At 41.9% G+C, this 18,401-nt stretch overlaps 1 protein-coding gene across 1 annotated transcript; it reads left to right on the top strand.

The window, feature by feature from the left end:
• The first annotated feature begins 4,780 nt into the window (after positions 1-4,780).
• Positions 4,781-16,612, top strand: LOC137661187 (uncharacterized). The gene is made up of 21 exons (XM_068396601.1): positions 4,781-4,803; positions 5,054-5,106; positions 5,831-5,923; positions 7,255-7,382; positions 8,145-8,288; positions 8,946-9,029; positions 9,581-9,745; positions 9,815-9,911; positions 10,002-10,225; positions 10,980-11,133; positions 11,209-11,417; positions 11,506-11,623; positions 11,776-11,981; positions 12,439-12,556; positions 13,211-13,380; positions 14,167-14,240; positions 14,319-14,446; positions 15,271-15,460; positions 15,887-16,028; positions 16,300-16,396; positions 16,539-16,612. The coding sequence occupies exons 1-21, from the start codon at positions 4,781-4,783 to the stop codon at positions 16,610-16,612; spliced, it is 2,691 nt and encodes an 896-aa protein (XP_068252702.1).
• The last annotated feature ends 1,789 nt before the right edge of the window (positions 16,613-18,401 follow it).

Raw genomic sequence — 18,401 nt, 5'->3', positions numbered from 1 at the left:
TTACTTTGGTTCAGTTTTATTGATGCAGACAAACTTTGAGAATGGTATTCTCAATTTTAGGAGATCTTGTACATAACTCCATAGGTTATGGTCCTGGTTCAGGGGAGGACATCCACTGCTCTTACACTGCCACATTGAAGGAAATAACACTCAGAAAGCACGAGCAGGGAGAAGGTGGGATGGACGCATGGTTTCATGCATGCTCTGTGTGCAAAACATGATGCTTTTCACAAGAAAATATGGTGTCGTGGTTTGACCCTAGCCAGCAACTCAGCACCACACAGCAGCTCGCTCGCTCACCCTGCAGTGGGATGGGGGAGAGAATAAGAAGGGTAAAAGGGAGAAAACTCGTGGGTTGAGCCAAAGATGGTTTAATAGGTAAAGCAAAAGCTGTGCACGCAAGCAAAGCAAAACAAGGAATTCATTCACTCCTTCCCATGGGCGGGCAGGTGTTCAGCCATCTCCAGGAAAGCAGGGCTCCATCACACATAACGTTACTTGGGAAGACAAACGCCATCACTCCGAACGTCCCCCTCATCCTTCTTCTCCCCTCAGCTTTATATGCTGAGCACGACACCATATGGTATGGAATATCCCTTTGGTCAGTTGGGGTCAGCTGTCCCGGCTGTGTCCCCTCCCAGCTTCTTGTGTACCCCCAGCCTACTTGCTGGTGGGCTGGTGTGAAGAGCAGAAAATGCCTTGACTCTGTGTAAGCTCTGCTCAGCAATAACTAAAACATCCCTGTATTATCAACACTGTTTCCAGCAGAAATCCAAAACATAGCCTCATACCAGCTACTATGAAGAAAACTAACTCCATCCCACCCAAAACCAGCACATATGGTCATGATCGACACCCTTGGAGGGAGGCTTGTTTCAAATGTCCTGCTGTACCCTATTCAGAGAAGAAAGGACTGACAGAGCATGTCTTATAAAGCTTTCACTAGGGACATTTGTCCTTTTAAATGTGCTGGTCCCTGGTTCAATCTGTGAACTCTCAGCTGACAACCATCATACCTACTGCCCTTGAACACAGGGGAGCCCAAAGAAAACCACCCATAACTCAGAGACAGATGTTTTCCTGACTCTCAGGGGATCTTAGCTCTACTGTACTCCCATAGCTGGACTGTGCCTAACTGAATATCAGGTCAGTGAAATCATTCGTATCCCCGGAGGAGGCATATCTTGCAGCAGAGACAGCCCAGCATAAGTTGTTGAGTTTTAGTTAATGGCCTCATTCTATCTAATGTGTCTGCTCTTGCAGATATCACTTACAGATGAACTGTGTGTTTTCTGTCTCCTCTTTTTTTTTACATGGAAAATATTTGAATTAGGCTAGCACATAAATGCACTGTCTAGGAACAGATTCACAGGAGGAGGAGGAAACAGAGAGACAGAGTAGTTGATTGAATATCTATTATTCTGAATTGCAACCCTGTGAAGAAAACGAGTAATACATTTCCTTGTGGACATTTTACAAGGGTCACTTCATAAGGGTGAGAATGCAACATCTCTCTTGGTTTTATTATTCCTATAAACACAGAACTACCTGTTACCTAACCCTAGAGGATCTATGATTTGGCTTTAATTTATCATGCATTTTTGCATGCAGTCAAAATAGCTTTCAAAGTTTGCTTAACAGATAGCCATATTAGATTGTACAGACCTCCTTCTTCCCTTCATCCAGGGGTCATGGCACTACATGACCTGACCCTACTGCCCAGTCACTGCTTGCTGTGGGAGAATTATCAGTTACTACCTGAAAGGCTGGTAACATTGAGATACACTGATACCAGCACATGGTTCCACATAGTTGTTAGCCCTAAAAGCGTGCATAATACTACATCATTTCTTCCTCTTGCCCTGATACTGACTGAAAAGCTCAGAAGGAAAATTTTGTCTGTCATCTTGGACATTTTGGCCATAGTAAAGCCTTTTAGATTTCAGTATTCTTTAGAAACTAAAATTGTGACAGACAAGACTTCTTGCTTTTTAGTTAAGTCAGCTGGCAATTTAGGTTTGACTAGATATAAATACTGTCAGATTTATTTTTGCTATTGTATCACCCAGAATCATAATTATGGTCCAAGACAACATGTGCTACATGCTAAAAATAAAAAAAATAAAACAACCACACAACAACACAGAAACATGAAAGTGTCTAGGAATTAATCTACAGTTGATTGGTAAAAACAGAAAAAGAAGGAAACAGTGACTGTGTGAGTAAACTGGATGGGTAATGCTTTCGGGACCACTGTGATAAGGCTGAATTGTAGCAGGACTACTGCAATTCTCCTTACATTTAAGTATATGCTTGCTAGTCATCATGATCCTGTTTAAACTACAAGAAGTAAGACACCTCCAGGATGTTGCTTTGCCCCATAACCTTGCCCTGAATGTGAGTATGGGCAGATTGAAGGATTAGTGGAAACATGGCTAGAATCTGTATGGGGCAGAAAAGCATGAGCAACCTTGACACCATATAATTGGTGTGATGGGCTTGTCAACAGCGCAGACCTGCTTGAAATATCAGGTGAATTTCATGCAAAGTAGAGGAAATCTCAGGCACTTCCCTGGTGGTACGTAAAATCAAGTTCGGGAAAAGTGTAATAACCTTTTTGTAATATTGTAAAAACACCGTGCACAGTGAGATAAAGCCATAATTCAAATGGTCTCCACTCCAATGATAATAAACAGGGATGTGCTATCCAATATTTAAGCCCTGACCACCTGGTCATGGTTTTATTTATTATTATAATTCATTATTTATATAGTATCCTTGGTGGATAGTGCTTCTCAGAAAAACTCCTTGTAAAGTTAAAAATTTATCAGACAGGGAATTTCAGAAGGAAACAACAGCAACACAAGGCAGTCGGGGATAAAACTTGTTTCTGGGGTAAAATCCAACATCCTGGAGCAGAGCAAACTTTGTTTTTTACATGCAATTAATTTTTTCATACTCTTGAAGATATGGGAGTGGTGCAGTAAGGTTAGCCGTGATAAGCAGCAGAAATACATCTGTCTGTCTAATACGACCTTGTGTAATCTTTGTGAGGTTGGAGAACAAAGTCTGAGCAATTGTGGCTGCACAGGCTGCGGGCTGGAGGGAGTGGGCTGAGGAGCCCGGCGGGAGAGTCTCAGGCTCCCTCTCGAGGACATCCGTGTTAATTACAAATAAATAGAATCAGAATCATAGAGTCATAGAATCATTTAGGTTGGAAAGGACCTTTAGGATCATCAAGTCCAACTGCTAACCTAGCACTGCCAAGTCCACCACTAAACCATGTCCCTAAGCACCACATCTACTCGTCTTTTAAATACCTCCAAGGATGGTGACTAAATCTTCCAGCTCTACTGCTGCTGAAGCCTTCACCTGTGCAAAGGAAGGAGCAAACCTCAAATGTTATAGGCATAAGCCTAGGACAAAAGGATCCCCAATATAAGGTTAGTCTAGATATGAAATATGTATAGAGAGAGGGATGCAGGCAACTCTGCTCATTAGGAAACACTGCCAAGTTTGCCTCTTGGCAAAGGTGTTTCAAAGAGAAGTATGGCATGTGTTGACATGCACAATATTCCTTATGTCCTGGTAAAGTTGCTGGAAAATACATAGGTCCACAAAGAAAATGGGGAAATCAAAACAATGTTTTAGCCATGAAAGAGGAGAAATTATCATTGCCACCGGGGAACTATGGCTCTGAGAGTTAAGGATGTATTTGCACAGGGTGATTGACAGCTGAACTGAATGATGACAAACACAAGGAATACGGAATTCTAGCACCCTTTATTACATAAAACAACACTGCAGCTATTATTATTTATTCTATTGATATTGCTATAATTATACACAAACAGCATTAAACACTTACAGACAATGTGAATGGACACCACAGCAACCCCTTTGCACGCTAGGTGACCTCGCCACCTTCTGACAATCAGCGTCTCGCCTCGGCAACCCTGGGGAACATCACACTCCCACACATCACTGACAGTGACCAGAGTGCACCCACGTTGAGACAGTGGGAACCCATCACTGATCCCAACCCAGGGCCACAGGGTATCACTTCTCTGCCTTCAGCACACAGCAAAGGCAGGGTCCTTTCCTCCCATGTGTTTGTGGTCAGATTTACTCCTCCACAGTTTTTGGGTTAATTATCCCCAAATTTAGGGATAATTTCTGGTCTAAGTGTCCCACAGGTCAGCTGGTGAGATAGTTCTTCATTTAGTTTGTGACACCCATCAGTCTCCAGCTGGGTTCCCTTTTGCTGTTAGGTTTGACCACTTACCTTAAATGTCACAGTTTCTTCCCTTTTTGTTGTACCAACTGCCTTAAAGCTGTAGTTTACACATTTGCCTCTAGCAGACTTCAGCTGTCTGGGGAAGACTATGCAAAATCCTCCAGATAGGAGACAGGGTGAAGAGAAGTCATTCTGAAACAATGAATTGCCACATGCTTTACCAGAACAGCACCAGCTATCCTACTGCCCCCTGACAACCTGCTAGTTGGGACCAAGCAACCATCAAAATGGGGAACCTAGGTAGGAGCAGATTTAATCCATAAATCAAATGAACAGGTGACATGAATTACAGGTCTGTAGTTAGGAGGGTAAACAGCTGAAAATGAGGTTCATCAGTATAAAGGTGGCAGCCTTTCTATTTAACCTAGGGCTCTGAGAAGCCAGAAAGATTTTGATTTCTGTGCAAAACTGATGAAGAGGATTTTTGTTTGTGTGTGAATATAAGGGAAAAAGCATCACAGGTAGAGGCTGAGTAAATACACAATGGAGCTGGGTCTGGTACAGAGGTGAGAGCTTCATGGCTACTAAACATAAATGGTCTTACCGAAGGCATCAAATATATTAACTTCTCTGATTTACCTTCTCTAACTTTATAGTGGTGACCAAGGAAATCCTATTTTGCAATTTCAAGTCTAGACCTGTAGCTCTAAACTTAAGAATAGTCTAATATCCAGACTGGAACTTTCTGAGCACAGAAATTTTTAGCATACTGTTGTCACAGCTGAAGCTGCTGCTAATCCCTGTCTTCTCTTACAGGTTGTTGCTAGTAGGGATATTAATCTCTGAAATATGGACCCAAGAGAGACCAGGTAACGCTGCTGTAAACTGCTTTCATGTAACAATTTCTAGGCTTTTCATAGGTGATATCTGTGTTTGTGTGTGTGTTTCAGAGGAGCCTGAAGTTCTTGTGGCAACCATACTTGCCCATTTTTCTGAGAAACTCCAAACATACAGGTTTGGCAGCCAAAGCCTGGTTTATGCTGTGGTGATACCTTAGGACTTGGGCTTCTCAAGCCATCCTCTTTACTCCTGTGTGGTCCTTTCCCAGCATGAGCCAACTGGCTTGCAGTACTGGTACTTAGGCAGGTGAACAGGGTAGGCTGATGGGTAGGTGATGTGACTGCTTTAGGGTTTTTTTTGCCTCTTTGCCAGGAGAGTGAGAGGGCTTTCTTAACTTTCCTGTTCTATTTTATTCTGTTCAAGGTGTTCAGATTGGGGTACCCAATTCAGTACTTTCTTGTCCCTGTTCTAAAATCCTGTTTCCTTGACCGGCTGCTGCAGGTAGCATTGCCAGCTGGCCAGACACAGTTACCATTGGAATACTGATTTCAGGGCTGGCTTTTCTCTTGGAAGTATTGCTGGTTTAAAGAAAAAAAAAAAAAAAAACAAACCTCTCAGACCTCCTTTATCAGAGATGCTAGAATATGATTGTCACAACACTGACTTTATAAAGCAATCGGGGAATTAACAAATTTCTGTTTGCATGTTACCTTTAATCCTCTACTTACTAGCTTTTCAATACATTCAACACAGGACCCATGAGTTCGGAGTGCTTGGGGAACCTTTTGCGTATAACACTGAGTACAGAATACTTTGCGGACAAATACTTATCTTTCTCTGTTGTTGGTAAGTTGATAGAGAACAACTTGGAGAGGGAATTACAAATGGTGAAAAGTTTAAAGTTCTCTGAGGTCATCCTATACTAGAATTCCCTGGGTTATTCTAAGATCATAGAGCTTAGTAGGTTGGACCTTGTTGTAAGTAAAGCCCAATGCTACCTTTATTTCTGTACAACCCGTCCTGTAGACTTGTTGTATGATAACTTAGCCATGATCAGACTTGATATAGCTATCTTTGGACTCAAATTGAAATGCATGTGGTAGTTTCTAGGCATGTTAAAGCTAGTGGATTTTCCTTCTAGTAAAAATGTTCCCCTCTAACAGCACATACTATTCTGAAAATTCACTAGTTGAAGCCGGCACTACATTACTCTTTGTTTGGTGGAGGCATATAAGTTCTTAATGAAGTTTAAGAAAAATTAGCTGGGCCCTCTGGCTATGGGGTTAGTAGTCAACAAGTGGTGCATTTGAGTGAAAAGCACCACGGAGTGCCCTGGAAGGGCAGAGTGAGATAACTTTGGGGCTATAAACATCAGGTGTAAGATTATATGCATAAAATGTAAACTCAGCCTTGAACTAGCTCTCTGTGCTAGTTAGCTGTCTAACTAGATATAGTCCATGACATCCATAACATAATGTCCATCTTTCCAGAATGCTAAACTTGTGTAAAAACCTGCTTAACGTGAGTTCTTTGTTCAGGCATCTTCATCCCTACAAAAAGAAAGACACTATGCAACTGGGATATGTACAGCTTGAAAGTATAAAGGAATTATTTTGGGGGGAAACCCACCCTAAAACACAAAATGAAAAAGCCCAAAACCACAAAGACAGTTTTGTAGCCTAAAAGAAAAAATTCAAGCTAAGCTTTAGTTTGTCATCCTGGTAAGACCCCTGAAGAGGCTCTGTTGGCTAGGCAGGCATCAGAGAGAGACATTGGCCTGTGCCAGCCACAGATCAGACTCCTGATATTGCTAGGCTGTCATCATCTGCCAATCCTGACAACTTTGACACTGATGTGCTGACTGTTCTGTGCTTACTGGGGGTTTTGCCCCTTTAGGTTTTAATATCTTTCCATGTTGGTGATGTGGACTTTTTTCATCTTCAGTCCTTGAGCTGCTAGTGTTCCCTGTCCCAGTCTATTTTACTTTTCTTACTTTCTATAGATTTTGTTACAGCTCTCCCACCACTTTGCAATTCTCTTATGTCTGAGCCCAGGGTATGCAGTTGGGCCTTATTGGAGCAGGGTCAGTTGAACCCTGGGGTAAGGGCAAGTCGCTCAAGGAGCTTGGAGAGCAGAAGTTGTAGTCATTAATACAGTTCTTCACTAATTGCCCACAGATCAATCTGACACAGCCTGGGAGCTAGATGAGGCCATGGCATCACAGTGTGGCTATACAGTAACTTACAGCAATTGGAATAACATTGAGTTTCGTGCTTCTGCACTAAGCTGCCATTCTCGCTTAGAGGTAAGTGTTATAGGCATTTTGACTACAGTGCTGTTATATATGACCTTTATGTGAAAGATCACCAAACTATTGATAAGTATTAGAATCATAGAATCATTTTGGTTGGAAAAGACCTTTAAGATCATTAAGTCCAACCGCTAACTCAGCACTGCCAAGTCCACCACTAAATTGAGGTGTTGTAATGTCTTGAACATCTATTAGCAGAAAATGATTTAATTCTTCTCAAATGTATCCAGAGGTCTGAGAATATTTCATGGTGCTGACATTTGAATGGCCTACAGATGAACACATGAAGAAGCATGTCACATATGCCCTTGAAGGGCAGCTGTTTTCCCTTGCATAAGAACAGGGAATTCTGTCTGGCAGCTGTGTTGCACTCTGCTATAACATTTTGTGTCAGAGACATGTTAGGGTAAAAGCTCAAAAGCTTTGGCTGCTTGTGTTGCTTGCTCACTGCTACTGTGTTGTAAACCACAAGATTAGCTATATTTTAGGGAGTGTTTTTTTTGTCCAGTTCTGGGGCTATGCAAAAGGTTGAAGCTGCTCCCCAAAGTATTTATGTTGCTATGTAGCTATACACCTATATGCATATAGCCTATGTAGTTAATCAAGTAGAAAGCAATCATGCTTCAGTATGGAGTTGCTCTTCTGTGCAGAGGCTAGTGGGTGGGTTTTGTAATTTACTTTTAGGTCACAAGGATAGGTGGTGCCTAACTAGGGAAAATCAGTGTAACAAGCAAGTGTTCCCCTGTGTCCACGCAGAATGATGTGTTTATAGTAACTATACAAATCAAAGCATCTCAAACTCCTGATATGAAGAATGCTACAACTCATCTGAGAAGTGCAAGTTGCCATTATGGTCCATGGAGTCCAAGAGAGTTAGTATGTGAAAGTAACTACATGGAGGTAAGTACTGGAAGTACTTATGGGAAGGTACTTAAAGTAAGGTAAGGAGGTAAGTACTGGAAGATGCTCTCTTAGAAGCTGATTAGATGCTAGGAATGTGTATTGGAAACAGAATTTCAATGCCCTGCTGTGAACAGCTCACTAGTGAATGCACAGCATGCATCTTGAGTTTAGTGACACATTTATATTATGCTTATATAGCCCACTTGCTAGCATTAATAGCCAATAAAGTAATGAAACAGTGTTCAAAAGGCTAAGCTAAAGGACTGAACTCACTCAATGTTGCCTCCACAAATCTTATTTGAGATAAGAAATGTATACTTTCTGAAGGAAGTTTCCCTACTGAATTTGCTGGGGAGAAATGCAGAGAGGGGAAAAAGGACTTCCATTGGAAGAGGACTTGGGAATCAAGAACAAATTCCTGCCCTTAACTGGAAGTAGAAATTGGAAGACAGGTGGAAAATAAAAACCTGAAATCAAGTGGACAATAGATAATGCACTATGCATGATGGCATCTTATGCCATAATTTTTTACTTGGTGGGAGGAAATCTCCCTTTAGGGAATGTTAGCCTCCCTTGAAAAAGACTTGTAGGATGTTGAAGACAAGGAAACAAGTGTCATCAGCAAACCCCTTACAGAGGGTTTTTTCCCTTCAGGTTTCTGTCAGGAGAGAGGTTCCACAGACTGTAAAAGACTTCATTCAAGATGAACCTGAGGACTGGACTCTTGCCTTTCCAGAGGTAAAACTGCAGGTTTTCTTCCTAGTAAAAGCTAGTGCTACTTCTGGCCCAATCATCCTTCTATTCTATATCCACACGGTACAAAATGTCCTTCTGAAAAGCACTTAAGTAGGAAGAGCAGAACTTCTGTACCAAGTGGTTTTAGAATAGAGATTTTATACATTAGAAATACAGACAGCTGTAGGCTGTGTCTCCAAGGAAGAAATGGAAACTGATGTCTCAAAGAGCCTAGAAATCAAGTCTTCCCCAGGCAAGAGACGGTGCAACAGAAACTGTCTCTAAGACCCCATTGCCCAGGAGTGAACTGTGGATAGGCTTTTTTCTTCTTGGGCCCTGTATTTGCAATGCAGCATTGCAGTTAATCTCTGATGCTCTTAATATGGAAAGTTTTCTGTATGTGTGAGGGGAGAAAGCTGGAGGGATATCCCACTAGCAGTGTTTAGAATAAAGCAACAAAACTGCTGTGCAGTTCAATACAATAAAATGTTCAACATAGTAAATCTGTTACTTTGAACAGCATGTTTAAACTGTTGATGAATTTCTCTGGGTAGGCAAAAGCAGAAGCCTCAATATGGCAAATAGTGTTTCATCAGCCAGAAGAAAAAAAGGCTTTGCTTGTGAGTGATGCTTGGAGTGCAGGCTATGGACTCAACACCACAGACACCAGGGTTGTGCTGCGAATACCGTACACTGACACACAAATTCAGCTGGTCGAGGTCGGTATGCAAATTCCAGCCCAGCAAGCTGCCAGGCTGTGCAGGTCTAACCAGATCTCTTCCTCACAGGATCAGGGAATTACCTTTTCTGCAGTGAGATCAAGTACACTTTACAAACAGCAGTGGATGATCCTGATGGTGGATACTGCTGTGGCATGTCCTGTAGGTGAGAAATAGGGTACCTTACTCCAATGCTTAAATGAATGGGGACCGTACTAGGGTAATGAGCTGACAGCTTTCCTATCTTGCCCCTAAGATGGTGTGGAGTACACTAACAAAACAATCATCTGGACTGTTCCAAAATATATTCAACTGCTCTCTGCTGGAGCAACTAGCTTTAAGGATGTTCTTGTTGAAGCTGGTGTGGATCTACACAAACTCTCTGCCAAAGAAATGGCTTCCAGGAAATACGTATTATTGAATGACTTAAATGCAATTACAATGAAGATACCAATAGGTGCAGAAGGTGGCTACTACAAGGTTAGTGATTTATGTTAGGTGTCAGGCAACAGACTTGCTCTCCCCCTCCCCCCGCCCCCTCCCCTGGGGAGGAATAATTCTTCATCCTGTTCCTTTCTGATGAGGGTGAGGAGTGTATATAAGGGTATATTTAAAATTCCAGAAGCCCTGACCAAAGATAGCTCTTGTAAGCATCACTTTGTAAAGAATTTCTTTTCTTACAAGCACAGATAGATGGACAGAATCCTACACAGAACTATTGATTTGTCTCCTTCCTCAGGTTAACACAGAGCTTTTGCCTTTTAGCCCTGACATCATACTCCTTGGAGACAGTCCTAACTGGACTGTAAAGCATGCATGGGTTCTGTTGTATTTTACACAGACCATTTAAGAGAATGGGAACAAAGCATTTGTCTACCAGACCTTATGATATTGGGATGGGCTGAGACTATACATCTAAATCTAGTTGCTTGGAGCGAACTGAATCCTGGGCAAATGTTGTAACTGAACTTCAAAGGAAGTTTCAGGAGAAGCTCTTTGACTGGTGAAATAGTCCCATGCTGCTTTGAAACTTGGAGTGGGAGGAACAACTTTCCAAAGTCTTCAGAGTATTCTGAGATAATCTAAACTCATAGGGATACAGCAAGTGCCACTTAAGTTCCTGAGCTGTGAAGGACAACTTACAGCTCAATGGAGCTGTATGACTTTGAGATGTTACAATACAACTTCAATGTAAAATCATGTTATACTAAAGGGTGTTGATTTGAAATTCTAGACTTCTGTGAGCAGTGGACAGCATGGGGCAAAATACACCATCAACCTGTTCTTGGAACATCAGTGGGAAGATAACAAATGGGGACTAACCAAACATACTATCATCAAGGAAATAGAAACACCATTTGAACAAGTAGAACTTGCTATAACCAACAGTAAGTAGCCTAAAGTTGAATTTATTGAAGGTTTTGGTACTGTTAAGAGCTTAATGTTATTGTGTTCCTTTTCAGACTCGGATTTGAGTGCGAGGCTAATGAATGTGACAGTGGGACTGCTCCTACCAGATGTGGAGCTTGTGAACTTAACCATTGCAGGGGCGACTGTTGCTTTACCTGAAGCTGTTCAGCATGGATATCTAACATATGAGATCAGATATGTTAACGGAAGCAAAGCCTACGTAATACAAGTCCCACTTGATGCACCAAGTGTTAAGAAAGAGGTATGGACTAAGACACTGCAGCATACCATGGTATAGAAATGATGATATCGCTTGGTGATTTTTTTATTTTTAAATATGATTTTCCCAGTACGTGAGAGCGGACATGAGAGAATACACCCTGAATGTCACACTTGCATTCATAACCCATCCAACAAGTGAAACCTTCACTGTCCCAGTCATAACAGTGTCATCTGTTAAAGATGCAGGTAAACTAGGGGAAGCTGGGCAAAAGTACCAACCTGGCTGTGAACTCAGCTGTTAACTGGGCTCATTTCAGCCAGGGAAAGGGTCAGTCCTGAATAACCCTATTAAATCTGATGGCACCTAGCATACTGGCTGACTTTTGACTGTATTACAGTACTGCCCAGTGCGAGCGGATTTTGTGATGGGAGGAACCTTCATCTCATTATCACTCATGGGAATGTAGACCAAAACTGGCTACCCTTCATCTCAGACTGGCACCTGACCCCAGAGGCTGCGCAGAAGTACAACTACAGCCTGAGGGACAATGGCACTCACTTGGCAATCTCTGTCCCTTTCCTTTCTTCCCATGTGAACTATGAGGTAAGGATGCCAGCATGTAGCAATTAAAAGGCATGCTCTAGCTGTGAGATATGAACATGATACACTATGTCCTTGAAGGTGAAATAAAACTTCCCTTTGAGATAGGCTTCGAAAGATTAATGGAGGACTATTTTCTGCCCTTGGAAGAACACTTTAATTTCCCTTAGTTAATGTTGGCAGAAGCAAGCAAGAAAAAAAAACATTCTGCAAGTACTTTAAGGCTCAGCTGTCTTTAATGGCAACTGTGCATGCAATGGAGTTTGTATTGCACTCTATTGCAAAACACCTGAAAAATCTCGTGTGAGCTTCTAAATTAAAAAAATCTCTCGTGTGGAATTGATTTTGATCTAGCGCCATATACCTTTGTCTTGTGATAACCTGCCCTCTTAGTTTTTGACTACTTTAGTTGAACAGTGTGTCTTTACTCCCCTGCTTAACCTGTGATTGTCTTCTCTAGGATTTTCATACCTCTGGAATAAAGGCTTCACTCCACTTAACCTTGAAGGATGGCATCACCTTGGCTAATAGGAGGGACTTCTCAATTTCCTGCAGATTTTCACCTTCAGAGCTAATACGTAATAACATGTTGGGGATTAGCTGTTAATGCTCTTTGAGTTGCATAACTAAGTCATACAAGCCCATGCAGTCTGAAAGGTTTCTAGAATTTATACTTGTGTGATACTCTTATTTGCCTGTCAGATTTCCTACAATGTAATATGCTACAAGGCAAGTCAAATTACAAATTGGAGTGACTACCCTGTCTCGTACAGGACGGGGGGAAGGAGGTGGGAAATTCTACTTCCCCTCACATCTCCAAAATCATGAAGCTTTTCTAAAGGGCTTTTGTGGTTGGTTTTGAGGTTGAATAGGGGTTTTTTGGTGGGGTGGTGGGAGGAGCGGCATACAAATTAGCCATTCTAAATCTACTCATTGGTATTGAATGTATTGAATGTCTTGGCTAGAAAAATCCTTTTGGGAGAGGGTGAGAGTTCCTAGGAAGAGAAAGGTAAGTGAAGTCACCAGCTTTGTCCACATAGTGCACACTCTACTGACAGTTAGCTTGAAGAAAATCAGATGTTAGTACTGAAGAGAGTCTTGCTCAAAACTCAGTCCTTGCGAGCTGCCAAAAAAACGTGCTAGCAAATCTATGCAGGACCTCTTTGTTGTGCTAGGCTACAAAATAAAGGAGTATGAGTCCTGATTTGTATGAAAATGTATTTTTCTTTCAGAGTGCCTGCCCAATGGCACTGTGGTTATTACTGCAGTAAAATTGGTAGGAATTGAAGACCTGGACACCAGCCTATTTGTCTTGAGGGACAGACGGTGCAAACCCAGCCTAGTGACAGAGAAGACTGCAACCTTCAAGTTCAATGTGAACACTTGTGGAACCAGTAGAAAGGTAAGGGCTTAGTCATGTGAAGTTTACTTTGCACTGGAGTAAGGTGGTACTGGCAGAGGTTCAGAGTTGAGCAGAAGCTTCAAGAAGGTCACAGATGACTTTTTGTTAAGTAGTACATCTACAGTTTTTTTCTGAGGATACTAAATTCAGTTGGGCACAAGTTCTTATTTGGTAAAAACAGTTTTCAATGTCAGAGGTGCTTTCTGAAACTAGCCTTCAGTTTGACCTCTCTGAATTGTTTAGTAATGGACTTGAATGTGAGTTTATGCTGTTGAGATGATATACTCATATGCCTTGCAGAACCTGGTTAGGTGTTGCTAATAACTACATGGCCCAAGACTAGACTGGGTCCTGTTTCTGCCACCTACATACTGCGTAAATAGAAAACAGATAAAATAACAAATGATCAGATCATGCTCAAATTCAGGTCACCACAAATGCAGCTTGCTTCTGCGAGTGTTGCATGTCTTTCTATACATTGATTCTGTCAACAGAAACAACTGATCTCTTTTTCTCAGGCTCAGTGCACTCCCTTTCTGGGGTGTTATGTCATAATCAAGTTATTGTTAACTAATAAACTGTCTCTTCTTCACTATGGCATAGCTGTCAGCTGTAGTCAGCTTTAGTTCAGTAGGCACAGGGCTGTCGGTTGGTAATTTCTGGCCGTTCCTAAGTGTACTCTGCTCAGTGCAATCTGCCAGTCAATTGAAGGGATGTGGATATTTTTTCATAACCCAAGTAAACTCTAATGTAACTGTCCTGTTTGTAATGATGTGTATCTTTCAGTTCAATAGCACAACTATGACATATGAAAATGATGTACTGTATTTCAGACCTGGCAATGATACACCAGTATACCAGTAAGTGTCATTCCCTAGAATAAGGTTGTCCAAGGTATTTTGGTTTCTAAAAGTCTAATGTTAAACCATTTCCCTCAGACTGAAATTTGTATGCTGGTATGCAATCAAGCAGACTGTTGATGTCCAATATGAATCTAAGAAGAGCCCACCACCCAGTATTAAGCCAGGATTTGGTTCTCTTGCTCTTTCATTGAAGCTTTTCAAAGGTAACGTTTATGATTAGATTCAAGAGAGTCACCGAACTGCTGAGGTTGGAAGGGACCTCTGAAGGTCATCTTGTCCATCCACTCTGCTCAAGCAGGGCCACCTAGAACAGGTTGCTCAGGACTGTGTCCAGATGACTTTTGAATATCTCCAAGGATGAGGTGGAAACCTCTTTAAAGCCTCTAACAGAGGCTTTAAAGAATGCATCATAAATGGTCAAGTATCTGTGGTGGATCAGACTTAGCATCACTGACACACGTGTGATTTTCCTGCTTGGTCTGGGCATGCTAGAAGTTTTGTGTGGTCGATATGATGTCAGCTTCTCTTTTCTATCAACTCCCGAAGTGTTGATAAGCAGAGTTAGTACTGACCGAAATAATCCTAACCTGTGTCAGGGAAGGAAGCTACATGCAATACTGCTGTTAGATGGTAACCATGCTAGCAGAAAGGGATAACTGAAGCTTGAAGCAAACCCTTGCCCTAACTGGAGTGGTCTTGATGAATTTTTTTTTTTTTTACTCCTTCACCCACCACTACCTTTATGGAGACAGTTTTGAATGAGCAACTTACTCCAACGGGTTTTTGCAGCAGGAGGAGTGTCTCACTTCTGGATCCTTAGAGCCAAGGAATATAGTCCAGATCTTTTCTTTCACTGCCAGTTCTTACTTTTGTGCAATCCTGCCCCCATTTGTTGACATTCATACGCTCTCCCAGATTTTAGTATTACCGTGACAGAGTAAATGGTGGTGGAAAGAAGAGTGAAACAGAAAGTTTGTGAATACTTACTCCGTAAAAAGGAAACTCTAACATCAATACTCTCTCCTAGAGAAATCCTATTCAGAGCCCTACCAGGAATCAGAATATCCTGTGGTAAAATACCTGAGGGAGGCTCTGTATTTTGAAGTTGAATTGCTCCAACCTAAAGATGTGAGACTGGAACTAAACCTGGATGACTGTTGGGCTACAAACTCCCAAAGCCAGGACAGCCTTCCACAGTGGCCCATCCTTATAAATGGGTAAGGAGGGCTTCCCTCTTGTATTTGGTAACTGTTCAGCACAAGGCTTCTTACCTTAGGTGGGAGGAAAGGGGAAGAGGACAGAAGTCATCTTGGATGCATTGTTTTGTCCTCATGGAAAATTGCTGCTAGGTGGTGAAGTGCATGTCAGTGTCAGCACAGCGGCTATGCCTTCTGGTGGCAGCAGGTCATGAAGGGCCAAAAGTGCTCCTAGCTAACAGCTTCCATCTGGAAAGAAAGAACAAAAAGCTGTCCTGACTGTGGCCAAAGGCAAGGGTCATGAATGGGGGAGGCTCTAGCCATACTCCGTGGCCTGAGGGAAACAGAGGGAACTCCTCTGTACTTCACCTCCTTGCTTTGTTCAACCAGATCTTTAAAGTGATGAAGGTTTAGATTAAATACACTTTCTTTCCCTTCCCCAAAAAGGTGTGAAAACAGTGAAGACTCCTACAGAACTGTCTTCCATGAAGTTAATTATAGCCTCAGAGTAAAATTTCCTCAGCACCTAAAGAGATTTGAAGTGAGGATGTTCACCTTTGTACAAGGCACAACTCTCTTAGAAGAGCAGGTGAGATGTCTCTGTGGTCTGTCATGTGCTGTCGGCAGTCCCAATATGTGAGCCTGGGGCGGTGCCTGCAGCAAATGCTGTGTAAGATGTCAGCTGGCCAAGTGCTGACTGGGGCTATTAGCCACCTCCTTGAAGGCATAATACTATAAGAGTAGTAAATAAAGACTAGCCACTTAGCAGTGTTCAGTTCATCCCCTTTGGGGTCAGTACACATCAGATCTTTGCCAAATAAGACTCCCCTACTCCTAATATATATGTTCCTGTCTTGTAGCTGTATTTCCACTGCAGTGTGGTGATCTGCAGCACTATGCAACAGCCTTCAGGCTTGCTTTGTCCAGGGAGATGCAATCCTGGGAAACACAGACTTGGTAAGAAAACAAGCACTTCTCAAGTCACTCCTGAATCTTTCCTCAGCAGTATGGCACATGCTCTCAGGAGCTGTGTCAGATGACAGACTCCTAGTCCTAGTGTGTGCTGTACAGAAAACTAAAAGCTGAAATGTCTTACTAGACCACAGGGCAGAACCACATCCACATGGGCAAGCATCATCTGGAGCAGTCCTTGTTAGGAAGGAAAACAACTAGCAGAGGTTGGTGTCAATCTTAAATTACACTACTGAAAGATCAAGCATGCTGTTGCTGTAACTTAACAGACTTCCGTATGTCTCTCTTCTCTCTGTAGATGAACACACTGACTCTTGACAGAGACTAAGCAAGAACTATTTAGTTTTATAAAGTTGCAGTTAGGTGGCCTAAGCAAGCACAGCCTGCCCAGACTTACAAGTTAGGGCATCTCAAAAGTATCTACTGGGAAAATATATTGATGGTGTCTACTGAGAAAAGGGTCAACTAATCAGTATGGATGTATCTTTGTCTTTAAGTTAAATTACTGTGTTGCTCTCCTGTGTTCCTCTACCGTGTTGAAATCTTAGTCTTTTGTGTGACTTGCATCTGACCTAATCTGCTCAGCTAACATGTCCAAAACTTGTGTCTAGTCACTCTGCAGTTGGAAGCATCTGTTTTGGGGTAGGGTGAGGAAGGTGGCAACAGATGTGAAGTCAATTGTAAATCACTTTGGGCTTCAGTATGAACAAAGGATTGCAGGGAGCTTAAAGTCAGTATGAGAAAGCATTTTCCTAAGCGAGATGGGGGTGAACATACTTGACTTTGTAGTGGCTATTGACAGAAAAGCTGTAAACTGTGGATCTTACAGGAGTGTTGTGGCTCTGCAATGTCAAGTTGCCTTCCCTAGGTGGGGGGAAATCACTCACAGGTAGCATCAGTGACTCTGCTTAGCTGAATAAGCTGTCAGCCTAAAGGAAAAAAAAAAAGCTTTTAGTGGAGACTTGTAGTTGTAGTAGTAGCAACAGTAATACATAGACTCTATCCACAAAGTGTTAAGGATTCTTCCTTACTAGAGAACTTGATGCTTAGGAGCCCCTGTCAGATTATTATGTTGTTTTTTTTTTGTTTGGTTTGGTTTGTTTTTCTTTTTTAATGGGAGGAGAATTTCTTGGTTTCTTCTTACAGTTCAGATTCAATATTGTATTTTCCTGTTCTAAGGAAAACTATTGCTTAGCATGAATCATTATCCCTTAGGGCTAAAGATACAATAATGGGTGTCTGCTTTTTAACTTTATAGTAAATGAAATTATACTACAGGGAATTTCTGTGAAGGCTAACTTGAGCAAGAAACTATTTTGTGAATCTATTTGCACTTGTTGAAAAAGCATGGTGTCTGAGATTGTAGCTCTGTTGCTACAATACCTGTACGGAGATCCCATTAAAGAGTTTGTGCTATAATTACAAGCTTATGTTTGTAAATCTTGTCTGTCTTCTAGTTGCCTGCTAAGCATATCTGTAGTAGATGTCTTCTACTGTCATTTCTGGAAAAATCTGTGTGGGTTTCATAAGGGACATGTCAAGTCCCTAGCTGTGCATCAAGACTGTTTTCCGATAGAGGAGGCTACCATGCTAAAGGACTCTTATTTTGTTACTCCTGTGGTAGGTGAAGACTAAAGCCATGGAGCTGTGATATTGAGGAGTGAAATGTAACTATGTCAGCATGGGGATAAAAGGAAAATGCAGACCATATAAGCCTGACAGGGGACTCGATAGGTCAGTGACTTTGAGCTTAGTGTTTTCCTCTACATTAACACAGTGGGTTCAGTACTAGCTATTCCTCAGTCTGCAGGCACAATCTATTGAGAAATCAAAGGACACACCTGTAATGCTGCCAGGGTTTTGCAACTAACAGAACACAAGTATGGGCACTTTAAGTGGTATCATGACGTCCTTGTGTGTCTTGCATCATGCTGACTGTCTCCCAATAAATGAGACTGTTATGCAGTGCTTTCTCCCTATACGTGAGTGG

Source organism: Nyctibius grandis, chromosome 1, assembly GCF_013368605.1.
Source record: "Nyctibius grandis isolate bNycGra1 chromosome 1, bNycGra1.pri, whole genome shotgun sequence".
In the NCBI taxonomy this organism is placed as follows: Eukaryota; Metazoa; Chordata; class Aves; order Nyctibiiformes; family Nyctibiidae; genus Nyctibius; species Nyctibius grandis.
This window is presented reverse-complemented; position numbering and strand designations above follow the sequence as displayed.